The sequence below is a fragment of the Thalassophryne amazonica genome, chromosome 2 (assembly GCF_902500255.1).
Source record: "Thalassophryne amazonica chromosome 2, fThaAma1.1, whole genome shotgun sequence".
NCBI lineage: Eukaryota > Metazoa > Chordata > Actinopteri > Batrachoidiformes > Batrachoididae > Thalassophryne > Thalassophryne amazonica.
The window spans coordinates 24,140,209-24,160,166 of record NC_047104.1 but is presented as its reverse complement, the minus strand read 5'-3'; the positions used below and the strand labels follow the sequence as shown (position 1 = coordinate 24,160,166).

Here is a 19,958-nt window from a genome sequence, read left to right as displayed (position 1 = left end):
TGAACAACTGCCTGAAAAAAAAAATAGTCCAACAGTTTAAGAACAATGCTTCTCAATGTTCAATTACAAGGAATTTAGGGATTTCATCATCTTCAGTCCATAATATAATCACAAGATTCAGAGAATCTGGAGAACTTTCTACACGTAAGCGGCAAGGCCGAAAACTAACACTGAATGCCCGTGACCTTCAATCCCTCAGGTGGCAGTGCATTAAAAACTGACATCATTGTGTAAAGGATCTTACAGCGTGGGCTCAGGTACACTTCAGAAAACCATTGTCAGTTAACAGTTCGTCGCTACATCTACAAGTGCAAGTTAAAACTCTACCATGCAAAGTGAAAGCCATACATCAACAACATCCAGAAATGCTGCCGCCTTCTCTGGGCCCGAACTCATTTGAAATGGACAGACGCAAAGTGGAAAAGTGTGCTGTGATCTGATGAGTCCACATTTCAAATTGTTTTTGGAAATCATGGACGTCGTGTCCTCCAGACAAAAGAGGAAAAAGACCACCCAGATTGTTACCAGCGCAAAGTTCAACAGCCAGCATCTGTGATGGTATGGGGTGTGTTAGTGCCCATGGCATGGGCAGCTTACACATCTGTGATGGCACCATCAATGCTGAAAGGTACATGCAGGTTTTGGAGCAACACATGCTGCCATCCAAGCAACGTCTTTTTCAGGGACGTCCCTGCTTATTTCAGCAAGACAATGCCAAGCCACATTCTGCACGTGTTACAACAGCGTGGTTTCATAGTAAAAGAGTGCGGGTATTAGACTGGCCTGCCTGCAGTCCAGACCTGTCGCCGATTAAAAATGTGTGGCGCATTATGAAGTGCAAAATACGACAATGAAGACCCTGGACTGTTGAACAACGGAAGTCGTACATCAAGCAAAAATGGGAAAGAATTCCACCTACAAAGCTTCAACAATTAGTGTCCTCAGTTCCCAAACACTTATTGAGTGCAGTTAGAAGGAAAGGTGATATAACACAGTGGTAAACATACCACTGTCCCAGCTTTTTTGAAACGTGTTGCAGGCATCCATTTCAAAATGAGCAAATATTTGTACAAAAACAAAGTTTATCAGTTTGAACATTAAATATCTTGTCTTTGTGGTGTATTCAATTGAATATAGGTTGAAGAGGATTTGCAAATCATTGTATTCGGTTTTTATTGACATTTTACACAACGTCCCAACTTCATTGGAATTGGGGTTGTATTTCATGTCCACCGCTGCCACCCAGACCGGGATAAGCAACTGAAAATGAATGAATGAATGGCACACTGCTTTGCACTTAGCAGTCATCACTTTGCAGTAAATTCATGAAGAAATTATACTGGCTGGCCACAAGTTGGTGCAGGACTCTTCAGCCGTTCAGAGGCTTTTCTTTTTTGTTTTTTAATCAACCCAGTTGACAGATATCTGCTGTAGGAACAGAGAACTTTAATCCCTAAACATGCAAACTCCACATAGAAAGACCCAGGCGGGAACGATCCCAGGACCTTTTTTTGCTCTGAGGCAACAGTGCTAACCACTAATCCACCATGTCGCCCTAACTGCATAGAATTTCTGCTAATAGTTGCCTAATAATTGTGCACACATACATGTGTTCCCCTGAGAAAAAACTAAACTTATTCTTCCTTCATTAATCATTCAAGTTTGAGGTTTATCAACAGAGCACCAAGTCTGTTCAACAATCCAACCTGCCTAATAATCGTACACACAGTATGTATGTAAATCCGTAATGTGTTTAATGCTGGTTTTTAATTTTGCTCACGCTGTCAGTGTGTTTTTTTTTAAATACTTTGAAATGACCAATATTTGTGAATGGGGTCGGCGCTTTACTGACAGGCCCAAACATGTGGGTTTAATGTGTTCATGCTGTATTCTTAATTCCTAACCACAAAGGAAGAGAAGAGACATTTTTTAAGGCGATCATTAACCAGACACTGTAATGCAGTACTTCATACTCACACACGATGCCCTCAATGGCATCATGCTGTTTGAACTTGATGTTGGACAGTTTGACATCAGCTCCGGTCGACTCAATAAATGAGTCGCCTTTACCTTTCTTCTCGATCACCACGTCATCAGGAAGCCCAAAGCCTGACCAAACATTTCAAAGAAACAAACATATTAAACAAATCCACAAAAAAAACCCACAATGATCACAGTGTTCCCTGATTCCACCAGGCGCGGCTTTACAAGGTTGCGTGTATGCTGCCGTTTTGATAAGTCACTCAGACGGCTTTAGATTTCACCAGCTGCACAATATATGGTTACTTGTAGATTTTGGTCCTACACATACATACACTAACATATACATGTTCTAGTCATGTTTAATACCATCATTTCCTACATTACGATGCCGTCATCAGCTATGAACAACACGGACCAAAGACTTGTGGTTTAGTCCATGAGCCAGTAGCCAGTTTTGATCTAATCAGTACCATTTAAGGGGACTAAATCGCATTTACAATCCAGCCCCAGTGTACCATGGCAGACAAAAAATCTATGGTGGCCATCCTAGTTTGGCAGCTGTAGCCGGTTAGCGGTCAATGAATAATTACATAGGGGTCAAAATTTAAAAATGTTCCAATCATATTGAAAAGTCCACCACATTATTTCCCTGATCATAAAGATTCCAAAAAGGTATAGTTAGGACCATCTCTGACTGAATGTTATGGAATAAAAACTGAAAATGGTGACAAAGATCAATTTCACTTGGTACACTTTGAGTTCACAGGGTTTTCAAAATGAATAGTTGGAATCGTCTGTCATGGTTAGTTATCAAGTTATGAGGATGTCTACATCTATGTCTGATGAGAGGTGAACAATAACTATTTATGACCGTTTTGGGATAAATTCCTTAGTCCTGCTCACTCATCCGAATTCATTCAAGACAGTGGTCCTGCAGCGAAGATGCTCAGAAAAAGTCAGGAATACTCATTTTCCAGAGCTGTCGACTTTCTGCCAGCACATGCTTCTAGCATGATGCTAGGTTCAGTGGCCACACAACTGCACAGGGAAGAGACAACAAACACTGTCCTAAACTCTTAACATTTTTTGAGAGAAACTGTAGGTTTTAGGACCCAGAAGTGTGCTGAACGTGCAGCAAGCGGAACATGAGGCTGCTTTTAACAGGCTGTGCTCACAGCTGCATGAAGTGCACGAGCAGCTGGTTTAACCTCCACTCAGATTGCACTTTTACCGCGACTGCAAAATTAATGCAGTTATCACTTTAAAAACAAGTCACCATGACACAAAATCACACTTATGTAAATGTTGCAATTAATCCACAGTTCACATGCATGCCAAACCGGGGGGGTGTCCATACAGACCACAGATCACTATGACCTATTACACCTCTATGAGACAGGGAGAGGAGAAAAAATAATCATGTGGAAAGCGCGATGTGATTGGCCGGACAAACACATACTGGAAGCAGCATCCATCAAAAATAAGACTCGGTGTGTATTCTATGCAGAGCAGAGCACCGCTTGTGGGATGTGCCTGAAATTTGCTGCTGCTGGTGGACCGAGAGGTACTGTCTAAGGTGACTTTGAGCAGCTCCAGCAGCATGTGACAGTCATGATGTGACACCTGGTAGAAGTTAGAGCTAATACTACAAGGACTGAATCTAGGCAGTGCACCTTCTATAGTGACGGAGTCTGGCAGGCAGATGGAACTGGTGACACTGTAGAGTCCCGGCAGAACAACAACGGCGTCCCCTTGGTGACATGAATCCACTGCCTGGACAGGATCTCTGTGGAACTGGACACAAAGACAAACAGACATCCAGAGAGTGACTACCAGCTGCCGCGACTCACAAATAGAGCCCAACTGATATGTTGGCCAATATGAGCCTTTCACAAACATAATGTGTTGCTGTTATTTTAGCCAATATAAAACCATTTAATTTACAGAATAAAACTTTGGCTTTTTGAAAATGACATCTTTACATAGCTTGTCCTGCAGAGGGTGCTCCGACAGTATTATTCACAATGCTGTCAAGCATGGCTTGGACAGGGGAGACCTCAAATTTATCTTCAATCATAGTGGACATTTTACAATAACAAGAGACGAGTAGTCACTATGCCCCCAGCTAGGGAGGGGCAAAACAGATCAGAAGTACATTTTATGCAAATGCTGAGTGATGAGAGACAAGGACTGCTAGGCAGTGTGACGAATAAAGTTGATGTTTAGTAAAACATCAAGCCTCAATTCCATTGCTTTGTCATAAGGCTTTGATTGTAAAATGTTAGCAATCATTGGTATTTTGTGTCGATCAGCTATATCACTATCTTAATTTGTTTCACTCCCCAATATCGGTATCACTATCAGCCCCCCCAAAAATCCATATCGGTCGAAAGATCTGTTCACATCAGTCTTGTCACTGCACAGCACCACACGGAGCTTATACCCCCGTCACACTACAGCACAAATGAGCATGAATGGCATACACATGGTCATTTGAATGACATACATGCAATTTGTGCTACATTCAAACTGCACTTGAACGCCTCGTACAGCATTCCTACAGCAGTCGGCACCTTCATAGGTGCAAGCATCTGAAAAATTAAACTGAACATTTTCTGTAAGTGGATGGCCGAGTGCTGAAGACACAAGGTCCCCTGGGGGGTCTAGGAGGAAAAATACCACCACCAGACAAAGTGAATTCTAAATAAAGTGCTGTGAAATGTCATCACCAGAATGCAGTGATTTCAAATTCCACCAGTTATAATACAAAAAATAAAAGTCATAACCAGTGAATATACCTGTACAGTATATACCTCAAAATATATCATTATTTTTGAATGGTTTATCTATTAAAGAGTAAAAACTGAAGGAAATCAATTGTAAGGCATGAAAGAACTTTCTGCAGGAAATATTTTAGTCATAAGGTCAAGTGAGAGGGGGAAATGTTGGCTTTTTAAATACTTGAAAGACACTGGACTCATCGAGAGGATTTAATACTGCTATAACAGACTGATGCAGAAGGTGGCAGCGATGCAACAATAAGGATGCCGGGTGCCATTAAACACCACAGAAGAGAGGGGTACGTTTGTTTCTCCACAGGGACATATTTTGAGAGGAGCGTGTTTCGTGTCAAAAAGCCATAAAATCAATTTTATATATATATATATATATATATATATATATATATATATATATACATATATATATATATATATATATATATATATACACACACATATATATATACACACATATATATATATATATATATATATATATATATATATATATATATACACATATATATATACATACACACACACACATACATACATATGTATAAAAAGTTAGCGGTTTTATATGACGATATAAACGGAACATAGAAACAAATTTTGATGGAAATCCGTATACAGAGGTTTTGCACAAGCACCCTACATTCGTGTTTCGCTCATGCTGGAAAACATTGGAATGGCAGTTGTGTTGCAGTCGAATCGCTTTCGTACGGCAGAAAGAATGCGGTACAACATTCATATGTCAATTGGTTCTGCGTTCGAAGGGCTGTACAAATCATTTCAGCAGGTCAAATCCTGCCCGAATGTGTCCACCATCTTCCCCATCACACTAGAGCATGAATGCCATGCAATTCGGCCTGGAGTCGAACTGCATTCGAATTCCTCAGACAGCATTCATGTGGCACTTAGGAAAATACGGCAAATTTGCACAGCCAACACGACTGTAGAGAACAGGCACACTACTGTCTTGCTGCATTCGAACTGGGGAATATTCAAATGGCAGTCGTACAGCTGTGCGACTGCTTCCTCGAATGGCATCCAAACTGGCATATGAACTGGCAACCCACCAGCATTCGGAGGCATCTGATTGCGTCGGAACATCCCGATTGTGCCAACGATGAGCCAGAGCCAGACCCCGCCCACCCCAAAGTATCATGTTCAGGGCACACAAAGGAAATATTGTGTAGCTGTGTAGCTATAAATGACAGTTCTCCACCCTTCCCTGTTGGTCAATCGGATACTCGCACCAAATGTCAACAGCAGTTGTACCAGCTCCAGGTTCCCGTCAGTGATGGATTGGTGGAGCGTCGTCTGTCCTTCTGGGCCAAAGGAGTCGACATTGAATTCACAGTTTGTCACGTTCTGCAGCAATCCTGCAGCTCCTTGGTGTTGCCTTTCTTCACCTCTTCTTGGAAAACCCTCTGCGGTGCGCAACATGTTGACACATCTGTCTGGCTCATGATTGCAGCTCGGCTGGAAGGTGTTAGACAAAGTAATCCTGCCTGCTCCCTAAATCTGATAATAATCGTCTTCACCTGTCAAGAGTCTCTGTTCAATGCCACAGGTGGGTTAAGAGCAGTCTTTAATAAAGGAAAGGTGATGTAACACAGTGCTAAACATACCACTGTCCTAGCTTTTTTGAAACATGTTGCAGGCATCCATTTCAAAATGAGCAAATATTTGCACAAAAACAATAAAGTTTATCAGTTTGAACATTAAATATCTTGTCTTTGTGGTGTATTCAACTGAATATAGGTTGAACAGGATTTTCAAATCATTGTATTCTGTTTTTATTTACATTTCACACAATGTCCCAACTTCATTGGAATTGGGGTTGTAAAATATGACGGTAGAGGAAGGAGTGAAAATGTAAAAGTGACAAATCACAGTACTGGTAGTCTCTCTCCGTCGTTAAAGCAGGTGCACGGATTTGCAGACATGCAGAGGGCTCTGGTCTAAGGCAGCTGTCTTTGGTTCACCACACCCAGGGATATCTGTGTGAAACTTAACACCATATTACAGTGCAGGCAACAAGCACCATTTTGTTAATAAATAATCACCTGCCTCGTTTAGGTGCCAGGTCTGAAAAAAATAAACGGCTGGTATTTTAATCACAGAAATACTGTACACGCTTTCCTCAAATCGGAGAGTGTCAGTGCTGAACTTCATTTCGTATCTCTGTTACTGTGCACGTCCAGACTGCATGCGAATGCATTGCGATCAAATGGGACATTTTGTCTGATGTGAACGAAAGTCTGTTATACAAAAATCTGGTATATAAGGTGTTTATTACATGGAAAACCATACAAAAGCACTGGGACTTTTGCTTTTGTCTGGTGAGTGCAACTATCCGATTTATAGGATGACAGTTTAGGCAGGTTTTACTGTATATTCCATTTGAACATCAAAATTCATTCATATGAGTGAGTGAATTCATTCACTGAACTCCAATTTTTGATTTACCCCTGGAGTCTCAGGAACTCCTATTTCCCAAACCCCAACTCAAACCCTGTGACACTGCCTTTTTTTTTTTTTTTTATGTTGCAAAACCATCAGTCCATTTGAGCAAAAGTGGCACTAATCTGCTGCACTCTCAATCCCCAGTCTAATAACTCTGGCTCACTCTGAGGATTTGTTCTCAAACAGCAAACAAAAAACACATGTACTTCCCGTCAAGTCCAAAAATATTTAAGCCTTAACAGTTTTGTATTCGTTATTCCTCTGAACACAGACATAATGGGGTTTAAATAAATAAAACTAACAACACATGCTTGTAGTGTGGACTTGGACTCAAGGGGTTGAACAACAACAACAAAAAAATCCCCTTAAGAAGCCTACACCTCCTTCAGAGTGGTCACGTCTGTCTTGGTGGCTTCCACACTCGTCTCCTTGCAAAGACCAAGTTTTTGAGAACTGCCTCCTCCAAACAGATTTACTGCACTTTCTATTTCAGAATGATTGACATACGAATAAATGAAGTCCAACACATATTTAGTGACTATGTATCCAAACCCTGAATTGGCTCAAGCAAACTGGATGGAAAATTGATTATTTGTATGGACAAGTATAGTTTGAACAATTGCTTATGGTATCTGTAAATGGAACGACTGTGCCTGAAAATGGCTGCAATTCCTAAATGTGAAACTTGAAATAAAGCGCAAATTCTAAACTACAAGCACATCATGAGTGTTTCATTTCATCTCACCTGGTAAGTGGTAGTGGGACCTGATTGTTTTATTGTATTTATTTTTTTAATCTTTGTGATATTTGACAGAAATGTATGTGATGTTTCATGCTAACCGTGTGAAACAGCTGTACCTGGATTTCTGCATCTTCTGTGGAAGAGACAGCCAGCAGTCTGTCACTGAGGAGGGACTGGAGCTGGACGGTGGTGCAGGATTCTGTCACCACATGGACCACCTTGACATCAGATTCTCTCGGCCCTCGGCTCTGGACACTCTGCTGCCTGGTGTTGCCTTTGTAACCCAGAACGTACCTGGTGGTGGAGGTGATGGAGGTCAACATTGTGGGAGGTTCAGACTGTGTGATGAAGATGCTGAGGTGACAGGTAAGTTGTTTCAGATAAAGTGCTCGACCGATATATCAGCTGATATGAGAATTACAAGAACATATCGGTATTGATGTTAAAACGTCTGTTTTAACAACTAAACAGCACAGAAAAACACTTTGGATCTTGTGAATAGTGTCGTCACATAATTTGCCCAGCAGAGGGCGCTCTGACAGCACTGTTTACAATTCTGACAAAAATGGCATATGCTACAAAATCTGTCCATCCGATGGGCGAAGAGTTTAGTTTTGGTCTTTTTCAAGATATCATCAGCTGCTATTCTGAATGCAGGTTATTTAAGGATCAAGGTGAAAACTTAAAAGGACAGACACAAAGCTACAGACTTCCTCCTGTTCTTTGGTATTCATATCATGTTCCTATGAGCAAAGTATCACCCCTTTTCCTCAAAATCATATTCCATAAGTTAACATTCCAAATCAAAGTCATTTTGAAGGTCTAGGTGAAAACTAGAAAAAAACTAGACTGTCCCTTTCCATATTTGGTGAAAGTGTCACACTTGCAGAGACACTGGCTCGTCTTCGCAATGCCAGTGACATTAACCCTTTAAGATGGAGATACCAGGAAAAAAAAATTACAATCATGAAGTCACTGGAGGTGTCTGGTGATGCTGATATGTTAGCAGGAGAAGGTTTCTTTTTTAAGGTCTTGGTGTTTCCTGTGTTACTGTACAGTTGTGCGACTTTGATACAAACGAGTAGGACTGCTCCAATATAGTGGGGCGGCACAGAAAAACAATCGTTCATTTTGTGATAAAAGCACGGAATTTGGCACACATATTCTAAACTAACTAATGTTTATTTTCAGATATGGGGCTATCCTGGGGCTGACCTCTAATGAGCTACAGGGGTCAATAAAAAAATTACACAGGGGGCAAAATTTAAAAAATGCTCCAATCATGTTGAAAACTATACCATATTATTTGTCTGATCATGGTGATTCCAAAAAGGTATAGTTTGGACTATCTATGATTGAATGTTCTGGAGTTATGGGGTAAAATGGCAAATATGGTGACAAAGATCAGTTTCAGTTTAAGCTGCTTTGTGTCCAGTTCTGGACCACGTACCAAATCCAAATGATTGTGATTGGTCATTCCTACTTGCCAACTGCTTTCATGATTACCAACATGGGACTAAGCAACATGGAAAGCATTACTTCCTGGCGGTTTGTCGATGCCTGCTTCTTTAGCACACGGGTCAACAAAGACTTTAACTAAGAAGTCTTTTATTTCTGGTTGACTGACAGCAGAGATGTCTCCTACCTTAACAAAGGGTTCTCAATGATGTGCATCTTGCGTTTGAATGTTTCCAGCTGATCACAGAGCGCCAAGCCCTCCACCATCGACACGTTGTCTGGCTCCAAGTCGGGATCGTTGCCGAGGCCCCTGCACAGCATGGAGAACTGGTGGAAGCACTGGTTGCACTGTTCCAGTAAGGACTGATACTCTGCCACCAGGCCTGCTGGGACTCTGTCTTCCAGTATGTCATAGTATCTGAATCCGGGACACAGAAGCATAAATACACATACATAATTTAATATCTGAAAAATACTAATTATTGTAATGGCTGTTTGGAATTTGTAGTGGATGCTCATTTTAGCTTTAGTGTAGATCTGAAATAAACCATTCATTTCAATAAAATTGTGACGTATTCCTCAGTAACAGTTAAAAGATGTACATTACCCATAAGGGCAAGGGACACAACTGTAAGTTGATTTTTGGCTGTCAGCCCATTTTATTTTAACCACAAGTTAACTTCTCAAATGGAAGAAAAAAAAAAAAAAACAGTCAAGAAATTGCTGCACATTTGAGCTGCTTTTGTTACTGTCTAGCGGGCAACATGAGCATTTCAGGCCTTATGTACATTACCTACTTGAAACCCAAAATTCAGTTAAAAAAGGCATTTATAAATACCAGAAAAGCATGATTTTTTTTTTTGGCAGGCAGATCTCTGACCTCCCAGTATTAATGTATAATAAGTTTGATTTTGAGAGTTTTATGGTTCTTGAATTTTAGGATGCAGAAGATTTTGCTGTACGGATGGAGGGAAGGACAGCAATTTCTCAACTTACAGTTGTGAGAAGTTAAGGTCATTTGTTATGGCCCCTTCACACATAACACGAAGTTGGGTGAAAGAAGCAGAAACCGGCCAAATAACCGCAGGGGGGGAAAAAAAAAAAAGGAATTGGGGAACCGCAAAAAATTTCACCTGCTGTTGGGAGGGACACACGGTCGGACGGGCGTGTGCACATGCACAAGCACAGTCCAAGTACATGGAAAGTGAAAGGCAGCGCCGCGTGTCCAGATGTCCAGCGAGCGGTGCGCTGAAGGACGGGACATGTGGACCATAATTCACGTGGTGGATGTGATATTCCAATCGTCAGCTGAGTATGATCAGACATATACTTTCACATGGGGCAGCCTGGTTGGTGATGTGACGGCACTCAATTTATTTCCATGCGAGGACAGCCTGCAGATGTACACACCTCACGGTGGAGTGTTGTGAGGTGATATCCTACGTGGCACAATAGGCGTTCCCCAGCTGTGACTTGCAAGGACACAGGTCTCAACAGCTGCTGGTTGCAGCGACACGCCCACCTCAGCAGACCAACTCAGAAAAAAGTCTCACATTATGTTCCTTTGTTCTGTGATTATTTGACACCATGACACCATGCTGTGCGCACTCAGACGTGCCTGGCCAGTTCCCATGTGATCTTGTGTGAATGTAGTTATCAGCATGTCATGAGAGCCCGCCCACACGTGCATTGCGTGAAGTGTTGTTCATGGTACGATATGTGTTTTCCAGCTGAGTTGCGAGTACACAGTGGTCAGCTGATCCAGCTGGCACAACACACTCACACAAGTGTTGTGTGGGGGAGGGGGCACTTGCATGACATTTGTGTTGCTTGGTAATGGCACGCTCGCCTTTTCTAAGTTTCCTGCAAGTGGTGTTGGATGTTCGTGTGGCACCTGGACTTTGGCAGACTCCGACCGAGTGGGTTGAATGGCCATTCGTCCGGGATTCGCCGACATTTGGCCACAGGTGTGAAGGCTGCCTTGATCATGCCATTCGGCCAGGGTTCAACATGTCCGATGATTTCATTCAGGTCCTTGGCCACGGCACCATAGGTCCGATATGCCAGGGGAATGCTGCCCACACAATCAGATGGCAGTGTGACCTCATCTTGCACGCCGTTCAAATGGGTTTTAATATGTTGATGAATTGGGATAGCTCTCTCTCTCTCATATAACTGCTATATATTTAATAAAAACAAAAACTTAAATATTTTCTTTGTATTTCTATTTTCCAAAATGAGATGTATCCTTACAGTAATGCCACCTTAACCTTTTATCACCATCAATACTGCAATTAAGGTTGTAGCTATTAACGTAAAATCAACAACCTGTTCTGAGTTCAGCAACATCTGGCTCAAACTAATTCAGTGCCGTCTATAGACTGCTCAGAGAACAAACTATTTAGCGGTATCCTGATTCATCAAGTGGCTGATTAAAAGCAGATTTTGCGAGTCTGCCTTGGCTGATGCCTTCTGTGGTATTGTGCAAGCACTCCTTCTTGAGTCGATTTACAGACAGGTGCCTTAAAACTGTTGAAATAGGTGTTTTGAAACACCATGTTTTCTAAAAATCTGCATGCATTCATTTTCTGTACCTATTTCTTCCAATTAAGGGTCATGGGGGGGGGGGGGGGGGGGGGGGTACAGTCCATATGCAGACAGATGAACACATTCACACTGTCACTTACCCCTACAGTCAACGTGAAGCTCACAGTCACCTAACCCACACTCCTTTAGAAGTGGTTGGAAGCCAGAGAACCTAAGGCAGCTGGTAAGCCACTGTGCCGCCAGACAGTCATTGAATAAAAACCCATATTGGACAACCACTACACTTAGGTTTTCATGTTTCTTGAAATAAGTGGTGTGTAGGACGTGCTGAAAAGGACAAGTGAAACTCAGTCTGGTTTTAAAATGGGCTTGTGGTCATCTAAACTGAAGCAGCTGAGTCTGTGGGCTGCAAAATCCAAAGAGAAGAGATGAGTCTAAAACAAACGCAAACATGACAATCATGAAAAAAATAAATAAATAAATACTTAAACTGTTATCACGGTGTCTCTGCCAATGACCAAAGAAGTTAGAGGAGACCCTAAGATTCAGTCAGAACTGCCTTGATGTCAGTGTGTCGTGAATACGGCGAGTGAATAGTTCAATGTCAAATTTTTGACACGTTCATTGAGACTTTTTGAATGGTGGCTACCTGACCAAGATCACTTTTTGTTCTTTGGTGTCTCACACAAAGATACAATTCAGGATCAAGTCTACTAATCCTTTGGGTATTGACCATCCCTCTGGAACAGCGGTTACACGTCACTGCAAATTTGTTTCTGTGGTCACCTACATGTAAAATATACTCACAGCCGGAGACGAGGTTCTACACAACGAACAAAGTAGTCAAAGTCATCATCTTCATCTTCCTCATCCCACTGCCTCCAAATGTGCTGATAAAAAAATCTAAGCAAGGAGAGAGAGAAGAACACGGGACAATGCCTTTGAGCAGCGTTCTTCATCCGTCTGTTGAGTATTTAGAGTAGTGGCAGTGTGCCTTTGATCGTATTCATCGACTAGCAACCTGATATGCTCCACAGCAAGTGCAGTCTGGTCCAAGTCCCCGGACTCTCTGTAGACCACCTGCAGCTCCTGCAGTGGGACTTTGTGCCCGGTGGCTTCCAGTAGACACTTCATAGCTTCTTCATCAAGCTCGCAGCCTCTGGACTCACACTGAAGAGGCAGCACCAGCTTCACACACGCCTTCAGCTCCTTGAAGTCCATGTCGTCCACCTGAAAACATTCACGCCAAAAATTTTTATACTAGTTCTTGTGTCTGTTATCCCTAAGTAGAAAGGGTACAGGGATTTGACTGTGGCTCATAAATGCTGATTGTAAAATACACAAAGTGACATCTCATTATCACTGTAACACTGATTACTAAAGTGTTACAAAATTTACAGCCTCACAGATTCTAACTATGCCTCACCTGGTTTATCAGAATAGTTTTCCAAAACCTCAGCTTTCCCACCAACATTTAAATCTCAAGTTTCCGTTTTTAAAAAAGAAAACAAGCAAAAAGTCTACTGTAGATACCAACATCAAATTTGGTAGACATTCATAATTCGATTAAGAAATTGCTCATAAGGAATTCATTTATAATTTGGTTAATGTGGCAAAAAAAAAAAACCCTGGAAGTTTTGTATTTCGAGTTATCCTTTTGAATAATGGGGAGGTGGGACCACTTACACGTCTCACTATGCAAAGAAAGGAGGTCACTGTCATCTGGCCAACATGGAGGAAGTAACTCTGTCACATGGCAGAAAGGAAGCTGATGTTTTGGTGCTCTTCCAAACCTTCAGGGAGGATGAATAAAACCTTTTTCCCTTTGAGAAAATTGTTGTCCTCACTTCACCTGGTTCACTGTTGCTCTGTGTGTACATTATATCTATCTATCTATCATTGGTTGTTTGGATCAGCAATTTCAGTTAAATATATTATATAACAGACAAACACAGTGATATTTGAGAAGTGAAATGAAGTTTATAGGATTTACAGAAATTAGGCAGGTGCACAAATTTGGGCACTCCAACAGAAAAAAATACATCAATATTTAGTAGATCCTCCTTTTGCAGAAATAACAGCCTCTAAATGCTTCCTATAGCTTCCAGTGAGAGTCTGGATTCTGGTTTAAGGTATTTTGGACCATTTTTCTTTACAAAACATCTCAGGTTTGTTGATTTCCGAGCATGGACAGCCCACTTAAAACTGCACCACAGATTTTCAATAATATTCAGGTCTGGGGACTGAGATGGCCATTCCAGAACGTTGTACTTGTTCCTCTGTATGAATGCCTTAGTAGACTTTGAGCAGTGTTTAGGGTCGTTGTCTTGTTGAAAGATCCAGCCCTGGTGCAACTTCAACTTTGTCACTGATTCATGAACATTGTTGTCAAGAATCTGCTGATATTGATTGGAATCCATGTGACCCTCAACTTTAACAACATTCCCAGTACCTGCACTGGCCACACAGCCCCAAAGCATGATGGAACCACCTCCAAATGTAACTGTAGGTAGCAAGCGTTTTTTTTTGTTTGGTTTTTTTTCAGCCATGCATACCATCCCTTGTTATATCCAAATAACTCAGTTTTAGTTTCATCAGTCCACAGCACCTTATTCCAAAATGAAGCTGGCTTGTCCAAATGTGCTTTAGCATACCTCAAGTGACTGTTTGTGGCGTGTACACAGAAAAGGCTTTCTCTGCATTACAGTATCATACAGCATCTCCTTGGGCAAAGTGTGCTGTATAGCTGAACGATGCACAGAGACACTATCTGCAGCAAGATCATGTTGTAGGTCTTTGGAGCAGGTCTGTGGGTTGACTATGACTGTTGTCACCATCCTTCGCTTCAGTTTATCTGAGATTTTTCTTGGCCTGCCACTTCGGGCCTTAACTAGTACTGTGCCTGCGGTCTTCCATTTCCTCACTATGTTCCTCACAGTGGAAACTGACAGCTGAAATCTCAGATAGCTTTTTGTATCCTTCCCCTAAACCATGATGTTGAACAATCTTAGTTTTCAGGTCATTTGAGAGTTGTTTAGAGGCTCCCATGTTGCCACTTGTTAGAAGAGATGCAAAGAGGAGAAACATTTGCAAATGGCCACCTTAAATACCCTTTCTCATGATTGGATTCACCTGTGTAAGGAGGTCAAGGGTCAATGAGCTGACCAAATCAATTTTGTGTTCCACTAATTAATGCTAAATGTATTCAAATCAATAAAATGACAAGGGTGCCCAAATTTATGCACGTGCCTTTTGTTTAAATAATTATTGCACACTTTCTGTAAATACTAGAAACTTTCACTTCTCAAATATAAGTGTGTTTGTCTGCTATATGATATATTTAATTGAAATTTCTGATCCAGACAATCAATGATTTATAAAGGAAAATCATGAAAATTATCAGGGGTGCCCAAGCTTTTGCATACAACTCTGTGTGTGTGTGCGCATATATATATATATATATATATATATATATATATATATATATATATATATATATATATATATATATATATATATATATATATATATAGACACAGACACACATACGTAGCAACTGCCTGAGCCCTGACAACAGTAAAACTCCAACACAGAGAGAGCAGATGAGAGGACAGAAACACCATAAGCACAAATGACAGCAAAGTTTCAGACTGCAGACCCCTATCCCCCCTTACTGTTCATTCAGATTAGATGCAGTTTTTTCATGTGTGCCGGCTAAAATATATGTATTAGTGACATTTTTATCTGAACACACACATGCAAAAACAGTGGAGGTCATATTTAAAGTCTGGTCCACCATACTCACAACACTCACAGAACCTCTGTTCTGCACCAGGAACCCCGTTATTGTTGTAATACAAGTTTGGAAGGAAGAGGCTGTAAGTGATTTTGGGGACAGTTCAGGTCAAAAACACGATCTCACCTCCACCAGAACGTCAAAGACAGCAGTGGACCACAGTGCCTGCCAATCACAAGGCTCCACCACCTTTTCCACGTAGTCACCAATGAAGTCCTTCACCTCTGAGGGCTTACAGTCACCTACACGACATATATCAAAAACATTACAGTGAAAACAGCCAAACCAACAGTTTCCACCTCAGAACGGCAGCTCACAATAACTGAAGCATACAAACTTACAACGGTGTATTAAGTTAACTAATTATATCTACAGTCATATTCCAGCACTTTCATGTATGTGTTTTTGAAATATGCTTCAAAAAGGTTGCCAACTGAAAAAGGACACCGTAGTCTTCAGGGTCACTTGTTCTCTGTCTCACCAACCACCTGCATGTCCTCCCTCAGCACATCCATAAACCACCTCTTTGGCATCTGTCCTCTCCTCCTACCTGGTGGCTCCATCCTCAGCATCTTTCTCCATATATACCCCGGGTCCCTCCTCTACACATGTCAAAACCATCTCAATCTCACCTCTCACTTTGTCTCTAATCCATCCCAGCTGGGATGTCCCTCTGATATGTTCATTCCTAATCCTGTCCATCCACAAAGACAATCACAGCATCTTCAGCTCTGCCACCGACTCTAAGCCGTACAGAAGAGCTGGTCTCACATCAGGCTTGTAAACTTTCCCTTTTAGTCTTGCAGTCTATCACACATCACTCCTGCCACCTTCCTCCACCCACAGAAAATGTCTTGCAAAAGCATTTCAAACAAATAAATGCCAGGAGCCCACAGGCCATAAACTAGCAGCCCTGATTCAGGTGCTGCACAGCGGCAAACTGAACACGCCACCGTCTGACAAAACCACCAGGTGGATGATAATTTTATACTTTTTTTTAAAGACACTTTGCATTTAACAACTCAGACGGCTGATGTAAAACAGGAGTTATTGAGTTTTAACAGCACCAACGGATCGTGCCAATGGTGAGTTTCAAGTTTAAAAAAAAAAAAAAAAAAAAGACATTTTGCAAAAGATGCACCAAACAACACGCTACACAATCTCATTGATGTGAACCAGCAGAAAACCTGAAGCAGAAAGCCAGGGTTAACAAATCAGAAGGATAACCATCACTGTGGTACCAATCAGTGCCGATCACGACATTCAGATTTGTTGATCTTGATTTGTCGTGCAGCCCTCTGCTACAGAAACTCACGTTTAGGCAACACCACCTCCTAAAGCACCATCAGCTCTGTCTGACGATCAAACCTCAGAATGTACACTAAGATGCTGGATTACTTTTACCCAGTTTTTGAACTCTAAACCCATGCTGAGGTTCTGTTGATCCAACATAACCGTGTAAAACATCATTGTAGGCTCACAGATGATTCTTCTGTGTGCCTTCAACTTAAAGGACAATCAGGGAAATAGGAGTTGAGAAGAACACGTGTGGTTGTTGAGCCCTCACCCAGCATGTAGTCCTGGTACGCCTTGAACCTCTCGTAGAACAGCAGCTGGCTGGTTTGGAAAGTGTCGGGAAGACTTGAATGGGTTCCTCCCTGGTGCTCACGTCTCTGCAGTTGGGTCTGTAACTGCTCAGCGTGGACGTAATCTGTGCCACTGTCATCATCATCATAATCATCATGATCTGCACTCTCATCTCCTTCCTCCTCATCTTTATTCGAAAACACAACTGTTGGAAAAGAAAAACGCAATACAAGAGATATGATGTCAACCTCTGTGTGTGTGTGTGGGGGGGGGGGGGGGGGGGGACCATAACAAGTTCAAAATGATTTTCAGTCAAGATAAAGCATGAGATACATTCACAACAACATACGACTCTTTGATCTCAAACCTACTGGATGAAACAGAGTGGGAAGAGCCACCTGTTGGTTGTTCTTCTGTGGAATGGAATCTCAACGCCGACTGTAAATCAGTCATGCATTTTTTAACCCTTTCATATCCTCACATTTTACAATACAATGTAGTAGATAGCAATATGCGCTACCAAACGGTTGAGTTCACCATTAAAGGGCTAAATATACACCTTGGAGCAACATTCCCACTTCCACTGTGACATTGACGCACATGTTCCACACAGCTTATGATCGTGCAGTAAAATGTGCAGTAGTGTTGTTTATCAGTGACACTGATGCACATGTCCTGCACAGTTCATGATCTTGCAGTAAAATGTGCAGTAGTGCTGTTTATCAGTGACACTGATGCACATGTTCCACACAGTTCATGATCTTACAGTAAAATGTGCAATAACGTTTATCAGTGACATTGACGCACATGTTCCACAGACATTATTGCAGGCAACACTGCCCCTTGTGGCAAAAAAAAAAATTTTCAGGATAATTTTTTTTTAGCTTCAGTGGTTTTGTGAGTAGATTTGATTTTCTATTTATTTATTTGTTTATTTGATGAGGACAATGCACATTAATGAACACTTTGTACATTTTCATGCCTTAGAGTAAATATGCCAGATTTAGCTAAAAGCTACTTTCCATCTGTAGTCCTCAGACACACAACAAACAATTACAATAAATAAATTAAAACAAAACAAAACATGAGATTATGTACAATACATCTCACCTGTGTTGACAGGTTTGATTGTTTTTGAGCCAGAGGGATTAACGTTTTTTCCGAACATTAAAACACGTCAGTCACTTCGGGAAGTGCTCAGACCTTAACACGAACCTTGAGCCACATGTGAATCCTCGTGTCGCTCTTCGGTCCGGCCCGTGTCGTCCACTTGGACCTCGACGTTAATCACAGAATTCAGATCGAACTTCACCGCCTCCGTCATGATCTCTGGCTCCGGTCTGGTCCTGTCCGAGGTCCAAACCGTCCCAGAAGAAACCCCTTCCACTGCTTCCAGCTCCATGCACGAGTCAAACTAACCGAACGATACTTTGCGATTTTATAAAAATAAACCCAGAGAACAGAACCGGTTTTGGTTTCTCACACGCAGTCAACATACACGCCCAAATATTTTCAAAATCTGAGCGCTGCCGCGTCGTCGCAGCCAATCAGGTAACGCACAGCCACAGGATACACCGCCCAAAAACTCTGTTGCCAGGTCTGCTTATTGTCAGCGATTTTTGTTTGGAGGGCGTCTTGTTTTTAATTACAAATTCCGGCTGTTACGTGTGCTTGTTTGATTCCAAAACACGGTTGCTTATTGGTTCTTGTTACCTACATCTCAGAAAAATATTCCAAAACTTAATTTTAAGCTCTCTTTGAAATGTGCTTCTCTCATGTTATACAATTTTCCTTGATTGGGTACATGTGATTTTGCCTCCTTCCACACTGACTTGAAAGCAAGAAGTGGCTTTTATGTCATCAGCAATATTTGCTAAAATCTTTGGTAAAACATGTCCTTTGATCACTTTTGTTCCGTTTTTATGTACCTGTGCATGAAATTTATGTCCGCCCTGTCATTATGGGGTTCCTGTCTCTTTAAGTACCTGGATGATGTAATCAATGACGTCAACACTAGCGCAACCGGTTCAAGAAAATTAAATATTAATGCTTACATTTCCTAATTTTCACGTGTTTGTCCTGTATAATAATAATTACAACTATGATGATAATAATAATAATAATAATAATAATAATAATAATAATAATAATAATAATTTTTAAAAAATAATAATAATAATTTTTAAAAATAATAATAATAACAAGCACGTTGCCCGTTGCGATGACGTCACGCGCTGGGCGGGGCCCACAGCGGTGGGCAGAAAACTCGTGAGACAGCAGATGCATTTTTTTTATTCTTATTATTTATTTAAGAATTAAATGTACAAAAGATCTTGGCATTTAACAGTTTGAAACATTCTAGTGCGGTTTACAAGGCACTGGTAACTTAAAAGAAGAAAGAGAAAAAAGGGGGGATACATCCTTCACACACACACACACACACACACACACACACACACACACACACACACACACACACACACACACACACACACACACACAAAGAGATATGCATCCATATACAAACATTATAGGTCAGCAAAAAGTTGTAGATCTTCTATGTAGATCTTTTTCTAAAAAATTTTGTTCATAG

At 41.3% G+C, this 19,958-nt stretch overlaps 1 protein-coding gene across 2 annotated transcripts in view; it reads right to left on the bottom strand.

Annotated features, from left to right (window-relative positions):
• shcbp1 (SHC SH2-domain binding protein 1) overlaps positions 1-18,832 on the bottom strand; it is a 32,696-nt gene extending 13,864 nt beyond the window's left edge. For both annotated transcript variants that reach the window (XM_034184388.1, XM_034184394.1), the window contains exons 1-9: positions 18,581-18,832; positions 17,346-17,570; positions 15,905-16,020; positions 13,004-13,212; positions 12,790-12,885; positions 9,623-9,853; positions 8,094-8,271; positions 3,657-3,777; positions 1,978-2,109 (exon numbers count right to left, since the gene is read on the bottom strand). In XM_034184388.1, coding sequence (XP_034040279.1) covers positions 1,978-2,109; positions 3,657-3,777; positions 8,094-8,271; positions 9,623-9,853; positions 12,790-12,885; positions 13,004-13,212; positions 15,905-16,020; positions 17,346-17,570; positions 18,581-18,767 — 1,495 coding nt within the window. In that variant the 5' untranslated portion in view covers positions 18,768-18,832. The remainder of the gene's footprint in view (positions 1-1,977; positions 2,110-3,656; positions 3,778-8,093; positions 8,272-9,622; positions 9,854-12,789; positions 12,886-13,003; positions 13,213-15,904; positions 16,021-17,345; positions 17,571-18,580) is intronic.
• Between the last annotated feature and the right edge of the window lie 1,126 nt (positions 18,833-19,958).